We start from the raw sequence: 10,408 nt of genomic DNA, 5'->3' as shown, positions 1-10,408 counted from the left end.
TAAAAATCCTATGTATTTTAAACGGAAGACTTTAACCCCCGCGGTCGAGGGTTAAGCATTGTTTCTGATATGTAATCTGAAAAAATGACAGTATTACTTTTTATGTATTTCGAACCGATTTAGGGGGCGGAAGGGGTAAAATAAATTTTGAGCCCAAATAACGACCACTCCAATGTATAAAATAAAAATTGAACTTCCTAACAATCACGACTGCCAAGTTCATGCTCGAAATGCGGTGAAAGTTCATTGATAATTTTATTATTATCATCACTTCATTGTTGTAAGACTTATATAATTGTTGATGAAAATAATTTAAAAGCTGTCTGATCACACGTTTTTTATCTTATGATTTATAGCTAAATAAATAGAAAAAAAGAAATACATTATGCAAGACAGCCTTTAAAATTTGTTGACAGTGACAAAATTATTTTAGAAGATTCATCATCCCATGGAACATTAACACTTTCTGCTATGTAAGCAAAAAAAAATGTTTCGCTTCGTGATTTTTGAGAAAAAATAAAATAAAATCGAAAGTGACTTGGGCACTATCTACATTTTTTTTAAATCTGGAATTTTGCGAAATTACTTTTCTTTGATGTACTAACAACCATTTTCGATGGAGCTCCGAAAAAAAAATATTGATTTCGTTTATTTTCATTTTTCGGAGTACAGGCAACACTAAAAATTTCTGAAAACAGTTTTTCACGTCTTGGCTAAATTCTTTGATATTTGTAAAAATGCGCTCAGGCTATAATATGCTACGCGGAAAATTTCTTAAATCGAGTGTTTTCAGACGTATTGCTATGACATCGATTACCTTTTTTTTGACACCACAGAAATGGCCCCCTCACGCGGTCGCTACACTGTTGACAGCTGCCACGGGTTTAGAATGATATAATCTAACGTTTCAATACAGTTTTCCTAAAATATAGATATACTTCGCCGTTGTATGGTCGTCAACGGTGTATCTATATATATTGGAGGCAAATGACACGATGGAGAATCGCCCTGTGTCATACTGAAACCCTCTAGCCAAGGCCGTATGACTATCACACATGATTTTAGTCATGGGTTTTCTAGCTATGGAGACAAGTGGCGCGGGGGGGGGGGGGGGGGGGGGAAGTCCCAAAAAAGATAGGTCTGGAGTGGATGAGGCGAAAAAAATGGTTTTAGATTCAGTAGGTTAATAGCTATAGCACATACCATAGGATTTTTTTTTTTTAATGACCAAATGACGGCCATTTTTCGAAAAAAGCACTTTTTTTTTAAATACTTCAACTGAAAATTTCAAAAATCGTATGATATGCGCTATAGCCATAGCAATGAAGAACATGCGGTAAAATTTTGGTAAGTATCGACTCGACAGTCTGGGATATTTTATCAACAAGCTATTCGCAAACATCATTTTGAGAAAAGCGCTCACATGCATGGCTATATAAATAAACGTCGTCCAAGTACTTGCGGATGGAAGACGACTTATGAAAATTCAATCCGCAAACGGCAAATTTCCTTAAAATTGCTAATTGGTAATGGAATTTATCATTTTCTTGGAATCTGAAAGTCTTGTTCAAAATCGTCGGCACGACAAGAAACTCCAGTGTCTTCTGCGATAGCCGCCTCGGAGGACTCTTTTTACCTCTATATACTTTGAATTGTATCGTAGTGCGTGCCCGGTTCACATAATTGGTATATTGTACCTCTTTCTGGTGCAATTAAAATAAGTGCTTTAATTGCTTTTTCGGGGTGTAGTCACGCAACGGAAGACGTTATTGTTTCCGTAGGTGTTTTGAAGGAATTAATGAATTTTGAGTTTTCTTAATTCGAAGGTAAGTCATATACATCTCCCGGTTGCTCCTTGGGTGTCAAAAGGTATATGTCTGCCGTTGCACAGACGCCAGGTATTTGATAGAAGACCGGCAATCATTAACCGCGTTACTCAGTGCCAGACATTTATAACAAAGGGACGCCTTTAGCTATTACTACCTTGAATTCTGGGTATCGATAAATGTTCCGTTACAAATAACACACGAAGAACCATCTTTTGTTGATTCATCCCCGGCGTTCTCTCAGGCCGAAGGATCGATCCTTCTATATAAATATGAATTTGCTGCGTACTTCGCAAAGTCGACTCTTCATTTAAAAACGAAAAGATTATTGCGAGTATATACTAAGGGTGTGCGAATATTCGAACTTACAATTATTCGAGACGAATCGAATCGAATTATGCGATTCGAATCGAATTTGAATAGTTCGAATTTGAAAAATTCGAATTTCTTCATAAATTGAGTGCTCAACTATCAAACTGAAATATATTCATTCCTTGTGAATTTTGAAAAATATTCAACAATGTTTAAAAAAAATTATTTTCCTTTTCCAGTAATAGGGTATTGGACCTTTTATTTTGAAAACTCTTTTAAAGTAATCCTGAGATCGTAATAAGCCAGTAGAAATGAACCAGTAAATCGAATTATTTCATTGAAAGACGAATTATTAATTGAAATGTCTTAAATTTGTCTTAAATAACAAAATATTGTAATACAAATCATTCTTCAAATAATGATTGAAAATTATAGGGGAGAGTAAGCCAAAGCGGAACACTCCCCCGAAAATTTAGAACATTTTTTGCTCCATTGGAAATCTGCAAAATTTCGTTATTCAGCTGAAAACATGCTTCAAAAACTCAAAGTTGGAGGAAAAAAATTTGTTTTTTAATTAATTTTTTTTTTTAATTAATAAATTGAATTATCAGCTCAAGATAAGCCGTGAAATAGTTACGATCATTGAAATGATCCAATATATTTGATATTTATACAATTTTATCTCGTTTACGATAACTTTCATGGTACTCTTATGGAAGAACGTGGGGCAAGAGGACACCATAAGCAGTTAAACTAGTGTCGGTTTATATACGTTTTGTCAACTATTACTGTATTAAGGATGTTTGGTACAAAAATCTAAATAATTAGAAATTGATCAAATTTGGTGATAATGTTCTTCAACATCAAATGCAAAAACACAATTTTTTTCAAAATTTTCTTCTGCTTAGTTATCGAGTAATTACGCATCAAAGCAGATTTCTTATGCCCGGAATGTATATACCTGTTTCTCATATCCTATAAAAAAAAAAAATTATCGGACAAAGTGGACTCCCTCTCGAAAAAAAGGATCTTTTGAAGATTTTGATTAATTTTCTCAGATGTGTGGTGAAATTAAATAAAATTTGAATTTTATTTAAAAAACGGGGCAAAAGTGGCCTTTTCTTTGTGCGAAAAAATTTTTATGTCCACTTTGCCCCATTTTTTTTACTTATTTTGAATATTGTTAAAAGTTCTTCGTTTCTTCACGTTCTATTTGAACGGAACTTCGTTGAAAATATTAAAACGATAATGTGGACGTTTTTTTTTGTATCCACTTTGCCTAATTTTTGAATTTATTTTGAATTTTGCTGAAAGTTCTTCCTTTCTTGACGTTCTATTTCAATAGTACTTGGTTGAAATTTATGAAACGAAATTGATCAATGGAAGAAGAACAAACGCACTGTTCTCATCACATTCATTTTCGTCTGAAATGTGGAAAAAAAAATAGTATAACTAAAATAATTCAGATTAAAATTTGTGTCAGAATCCACGATTGAATTCTTCGATGGAGATCGAAATGGGATCAGCTCATTCGAAGACGCTAGGAGGAACAACTGCTATTGTTTTATTGAACAAACATCATTTTCCATGGTATTACCAAAAAAGCAAAAAAGTTGTAATTTTTCTTACTTTCAGGTATGTATCCTTGAAAAATAAGAGTAACATGAAGTTACCGTATTATATATAATGAGATTATAAGTACAAATATCACATAAATATGGTAGATGTATCCATATTTTCTATGATAATAACTATTTCACGGCTTATCTTGAGGTCTTGAGCTGATAATTCAATTTATTGATTGAAAAAAAACTCAATTAAAAAAAAAAAAAAATTCGACACCTAATTTTGAGTATTATTGTAGCATGTTTTTTGCGGAAAAACGAAATTTTGCAGATTTTCAATGGAGAAAAAAAAGGTTCTAAATTTTCGGGGGAATGTTCCGCTTTGCCCGCCTGTTCCACTTTGCCCTACTCTCCCCTATATTTTTTTTAGCAATTACATGGAGTTTTTAATTTATAGCTCTTAAGAAATTCGGTTTATCCGAATTTGACAGATTCGATATTAAAACAAATACTCTAATTAATACAACCGAGGAACAAAAATTTTCATCGATATATCCATAATTGTTGTTTATTTGGCAATAAAGAAAAATCATTGGAATAGTTCGAATTATTCGAATGATTCGAGCCATATGAATAGTTCGAATAATTCGAATATTCGGTTTGAATTTCGAATCGAATATCATTATTCGATTCGATTCGATTCGAATGTTATTCGCACACTCCTAGGATATACCTGCGTCGCGATACGGGTAAAGATTACCGGTACCTGCGATTTATGACCTCAACAAAAAGTTTCGGCTGTAAAAGTTATTAATAACCACCTCATCGAACAATAGTCTCACATGGAAACCCCGTTTAATCCTTCCCGATTTGGTCGTTTTCTCCGACACGGTTCTAACTCAGTTCAATTTTTTTCATATAGTTTCGAGACAGGATGAACCGAGTTTGAACTCAGATTAACGTTGGAGAAAGCGGGCATTACGCGCGCGCGCGTCCAAATGAAACGCACTCCTGGTGGTAAGTTCAGAACTAATTTGAGGGGGGATTTTTCGAGGACGTAGGACTGTAGGACGCTGGACGCTGGACGCTTGACTACGTACCAGTACGAGTACGCCAGTGTCGTCAGACTCGTCAGTACGTATCAGTTTTCTGCGGCGTGTAGACTCTTTCGCTCTAGTCTCCCTGTTTAGTTCATAACCTAATATTGGTGTACAAAATGGCTGAGGGAAAGTCACGTCGTGTTGCCCAAACAGAAGATTTATCAAACGTCGAATTCGAAACGAGCGAAGATGTTGAAGTTATTCCAACTTTCGATAATATGGGACTTCGGGACGAGCTTCTACGAGGAATTTATGCTTACGGTATTTTTATTTAATATCATTCTTAAATATTCGACATCATTTTCGCGGCATAACCTTACTTTTCACGACTCTAATGACACTAAAACAAATTTGCTTTCAATGTATTTTAATTTTTTACTTCATTCAAATGAATTTTATCAACTTTTTTTTCTTTAATTAGGCTTCGAAAAACCATCAGCGATACAGCAAAGATCGATAAAACCGATAATGAAAGGACGCGACGTTATAGCCCAAGCACAATCCGGTACCGGAAAAACCGCCACATTCTCCATCTCAATATTGCAATCCTTGGATACGCAAGTACGAGAAACTCAAGTTTTGATTCTTTCACCCACTCGTGAGTTGGCTGTCCAGATTCAAAAGGTTATTCTTGCTCTGGGAGATTTTATGAACGTACAGTGCCATGCCTGCATCGGTGGAACAAATCTTGGTGAAGACATAAGGAAGCTCGACTATGGACAACATGTGGTTTCTGGTACACCGGGAAGAGTTTTCGGTAAGTGATTTTTTTTCTATTCAATAGAAGCGAAATCCGCTTGGACATACTTTTTGTAAAAATCATTTAACAAAAATTTGTAATATTGTCAAAGGCCGAACTTGTTGGATTGCTGTCCTGTCATGATATAACTGCTTTATAGTTTTCATTACGCATTGTTATGGCATTCAGTACATTTGAGTTAATTCATTTTTTCAGACATGATCAAAAGACGTGTTTTGAGAACACGAGCAATCAAAATGTTGGTTCTTGACGAATCGGACGAAATGCTCAACAAAGGATTCAAAGAGCAGATTTACGACGTTTACAGATACTTACCACCGGCGACCCAAGTAGTTCTTGTGTCAGCTACTCTGCCACATGAAATTCTTGAGATGACGAGTAAATTCATGACCGATCCCATTCGTATTTTGGTTAAACGGTAAGCTGGTTGATCATAAATTGATTGTTATCAATGATTTACATTTGTGCTTCAAATCATTAGAATTTAAATCTCCAGTAATGTATAAATGAGAATGAGTTGAATTTGCAATCCATAGAAACCATTATTTTCAAAAAAGTCATGTTTAAATTCAAAACTTTAAATTACGATACCATCGCGCAGTATTGCTAGATAGTAATATTGTTTTTATTTCCAGTGATGAATTGACGCTCGAAGGAATAAAACAATTCTTCGTCGCCGTTGAACGCGAAGAATGGAAGTTCGACACGCTCTGCGATCTCTACGACACCCTGACGATAACGCAGGCCGTAATATTTTGCAACACCAAGCGCAAAGTCGATTGGCTCACAGAAAAAATGCGCGAAGCCAATTTCACCGTCTGCTCGATGCACGGTGATATGCCACAAAAAGAACGAGACAATATTATGAAAGAATTCCGTTCTGGACAAAGGTAAGGAAAAACTCACTTTTCGTACCGTAATCGACCTTTAAACTTTTTTTTCCAATTTTCACATACAGCGAAGATTTGAATTCATATTCACTGTCCTTTTTCTCATGTTTACAGTCGGGTTTTGATAACGACGGACGTTTGGGCAAGAGGAATCGACGTTCAACAAGTATCGCTCGTGATAAATTACGATTTGCCAAACAACCGTGAGTTGTATATTCACAGAATAGGTAGATCGGGTCGATTCGGAAGAAAGGGTGTATCCATTAATTTTGTAAAGACTGACGATATCCGAATTCTCCGTGATATTGAGCAGTATTATTCAACGCAAATCGACGAAATGCCGATGAACGTCGCCGATTTAATCTAAATAGCTCGAGTTATTGAAATATTTAAGTAAGATAATATGCAAAAGAATAACAAACGACCGAAACTGTATAATAAAATTTGAAATCTTTATTCAAAAAAGTTCGAAAAGAACTACGTTTAAGTTTTTTAGCTAAGTTATTTAGCCTTCTAAGTTATTTAGCTAAAGCAATATCGATTGCGCAACAATCTTATTAAATGAAGTTTTGTTCATTGAACGATGCAGTGATAACAAATTCACTGAAGCGATGTAATTGTTTCGTGGGAGGTAGATTTAATTGAGATTTAATTAAAGTAAAGAGATTAATAATAAAAAAAAAACGTCTTACGACTGTGTCATTCTTCAGCGTAAACTGAAGTTGCCTACTTTGCTTCCCAATTTGAGAATATAATTATGAACACTCAAAATATGCACATTTTGAATTCGAAATATTTTTACGAGAAGAAATTAAAATATAAATTTTCGAGTTAATTTTGCTGTGAACGATACGAAGGGGCGCAAGCGCTTTGGCAATGAAATGTTGAAGGGTCGCTCAGTCTGCATAACAGCCGTGTTGTGTAGTGAGTGAAAAAAATCAATACCTACCCCCGTGGCTCCAGCGCTGTTCAGAGCAAAATCTCTATTATTATCTTTGAATGGTTTTGTTTTTGATTGAGGCTTTTTATGAAATTTAGTCGATAAAATATTGTTTAATTGTAATTTCTTTTCGATAATTCTCTATAATTTAACTCTGTGAAACAAACAAGGTTCACGGTCATTTTAAATATGGAAAAAGTTAACAAAACGTGATCGTCTGGAGGTTAAAGCAGCGTTTAAAAGAAATTTCGAAAGTGTTTCAAAAAATGAGGCAAAAAGAAGTGGATTCGTGGCTGGAAAGCAGCTCCAGCGTTCTTTTTGTAAAAAAATATTAATATTCGCGAAAAAAGTAGAATTCTTTGTGGAGAGTGATGGAGAAAGAAAAATTTCGTAAACATTGCTCGGCCAAAATTTGTTCACCGAGACAAGGAAAAGGCAGAAAATCTTAGGAAATCTACATTATACCACGTTGAAAGTTTTATATTGAAATCGTCGAAAATATTTCGAGATTAGTCGAAAAATCCACCCCGAAGACAATGGAAAATCAACAAGATGACAACACGATGAGAAGAGGTCAACCTTTGCGAAGGTTTCAGAATGACTACAACAAAGATAATCACAATCAACCTCGTGAGTATCAAGCTCAACGAAGCTGACTGAGTTTCGAAGTTTTTGTTGCAAGGAAACTCACAGTTCCTCAACATCCAGCTCCATTTTTCTAAAAGATCACTAATAGATAAAAAAAAATGTCTTGTGAGTTCGAGATTCAGTAACTTCATCTTAGTTGATTCATTTTGAACGGGATTAAAAATTGTCAAATATTTGAGAATCGTTTGAAAAAAGATTTTTACATTCAACAACAAACATTCCTCTTCTAGAGAAACCTTAAATCCCTGCACATTGAATTATTTTGTTAGACATTCAAGCACCGAAATTGGAAAACATGCAGCAGCAACAACTGTACGTGTCTCCGCGTGCGAGTGTACGAATTGCTTGTTATTTGATGTCGGGTGTACTCATGACTATGGAAGTCGAGAGAAGTACAACCTCACAACAAATATTGAATATCGTACAATGCGAAAGTGAGCTGGGCCTTTCGAGAACGCCTCCGATAATCAGTCAACCGGTATTCGCGTTATGGCTCTGTTGTTCCCAATTGGAAGTGCAGTTGCGACCGGATCATCGACCCCTGGAGTTGGCAGCGAAGTGGTCAGGCCTCGTCAAGAAATATGGCTCCCAAGATGGTCCGGACGACGAAGAACCATTGTTGTATTTTAGAAGAAATGTTTTTCTGTCACGACGCGAGGAAGAGCAAGTGAAGGACCCCAAAACTCTCGAGTTACTTTATGCTGAGGCGAGGCACAACGTGCTCGAAGGTAAATATCAAAATCACACCCAAATGATCAATCAAAAAAATTCTAAGACAGTGAAATGCTTTTGGGTTCTCAATTCGCTTACGCTATCTGGATTTATCGATTAATTTCATTTCGTTACTTGATATAATAAATCATACACTGAACAATTGAATTTTGTATTAAAAAAAAAAACGTAATTTTTCGATTTTTTTCCAGGCAGATATCCATGCGAGGGGCAAGCACGTTATGCGAGCTTAGGGGCGCTACAGGCTCGAATAGAATTGGGACCTTACAATCCACAAACTCACACGTTAGCCTACTTTCGAAAACATCGAGCCAGATTTTTGCCTCATCATTACAATTCACCTAGTTTGCTGCTCGGTCTGGGTCTTGGTCTGGGCCTTGTCGGTGGCAAAGGTGCACCGGAAGCGAGACTTCTCGAACAGTACAAACGGATACCCAATCACTCGGGGACTAATCCGAACACGCGAAAACTTGTAAGAAAGTATATCGAATTTTGTTGGGGTCTACCGACCTATGGAGCAGCTTTTTTTCAAGGCCAGATCGAGCGACCAGTCCGTGGACTCGCCTCGTGGATCACTAATCGAGATTTATCGGTACTCATAGCTATAAATACAACGGGTGTTTACATTGTTGATGATATGCATTGTGTAAGTAATTTTTTTTTCTACGCTATTTATGATTTTTTTGAAAATCGAAAAGAAATGTATAAAAAACAGCGACGAAGAAATTTAGAATCATTTTCACAATATTTTCGATCACAATTTACTGAAATTCATTCTTGGCATCATTAATGAGATGGCTTTTTTCCATAGAGTCTGTTGTTAGGATTAAAATACTGTGAGCTTAGCTGGGAAATGGCGAAACCATCGGATGAAAGGAATCCCGATTGTCTGCCTTGCCTGTTTCTCCAATTTCCGGTTCGTGAAAACGGTGCTCGAGTTTACAAAATACTTCAAGTCTTTTCCAGACAAGTGAGTTCAAGCGAAGAGAGTGCATATTGTGACAGCATTTTTGCGATTTTTATATTAAACATTCCTTCAATTTCAGGCAATAATGATGGATACCCTCATTTCCGGTTTCGCGGAGGAAAGTCGCAACAGTGAAGTTAATCCCGAACCGACCAATCAAAATAATAAAACTGAAAATTCCGTTATTACGAACGTTGGCAGTTGGACTAACAAACTCAGTAAATTCACTCTCGCAACGTTCGATGATCAGGGTAAATATTGCCATTTTGCAAAAACAAAACTTTACATTCAGTAAAACAATTATTTTTTTTTTTTTTTCGAAAATCATACAATTATTGACTGTGAAAGACTGTGGTAAAATTTCATTCTCGAATATCATCAATTTTCGGTTCGAAGCGACTGCGAAGCAAAAATCTGAGTCGTCTGAATTCAAATTGTTTCAGGACGTTGTATCGGACAAATGGGCTCTTGGTCCTTTCAATGAATCACGAGTAATTAAGTCGACGAAAAACAAAAAAATCTTAGGATTACTTAGGATTAAAGTGAATGGTGATATCGAGCAAAGGACTGTTCTTGCCCGGAAATAAGTGTATTTTCATTCGAAACGAAACAATACCTGACTGATAAAAAAAAAACTTTGGTACATTTTTAGGTCTTTCAAAGAAAAG

At 35.8% G+C, this 10,408-nt stretch overlaps 2 protein-coding genes across 2 annotated transcripts; both read left to right on the top strand.

The window, feature by feature from the left end:
- Nucleotides 1-4,762: 4,762 nt before the first annotated feature.
- LOC122408884 (eukaryotic initiation factor 4A-III) lies at nucleotides 4,763-7,169 on the top strand. Its single transcript, XM_043415972.1, has 5 exons — nucleotides 4,763-5,064; nucleotides 5,225-5,560; nucleotides 5,759-5,981; nucleotides 6,199-6,453; nucleotides 6,568-7,169. Exons 1-5 carry the CDS (start codon nucleotides 4,920-4,922, stop codon nucleotides 6,818-6,820), a joined length of 1,212 nt encoding a protein of 403 aa, XP_043271907.1. The 5' UTR covers nucleotides 4,763-4,919; the 3' UTR covers nucleotides 6,821-7,169.
- A 201-nt stretch (nucleotides 7,170-7,370) lies between these two features.
- Bili (FERM domain-containing protein 8 Bili) lies at nucleotides 7,371-10,387 on the top strand. The gene is made up of 6 exons (XM_043415970.1): nucleotides 7,371-8,023; nucleotides 8,311-8,769; nucleotides 8,965-9,419; nucleotides 9,585-9,743; nucleotides 9,820-9,991; nucleotides 10,184-10,387. Exons 1-6 carry the CDS (start codon nucleotides 7,930-7,932, stop codon nucleotides 10,222-10,224), a joined length of 1,380 nt encoding a protein of 459 aa, XP_043271905.1. The 5' UTR covers nucleotides 7,371-7,929; the 3' UTR covers nucleotides 10,225-10,387.
- Nucleotides 10,388-10,408: the final 21 nt, after the last annotated feature.

This window comes from Venturia canescens, chromosome 4 (genome assembly GCF_019457755.1).
Source record: "Venturia canescens isolate UGA chromosome 4, ASM1945775v1, whole genome shotgun sequence".
Lineage (NCBI taxonomy): Eukaryota > Metazoa > Arthropoda > Insecta > Hymenoptera > Ichneumonidae > Venturia > Venturia canescens.
Note: the sequence above shows the minus strand (reverse complement) of the source record. Positions and strands in the feature narration are given on the sequence as shown.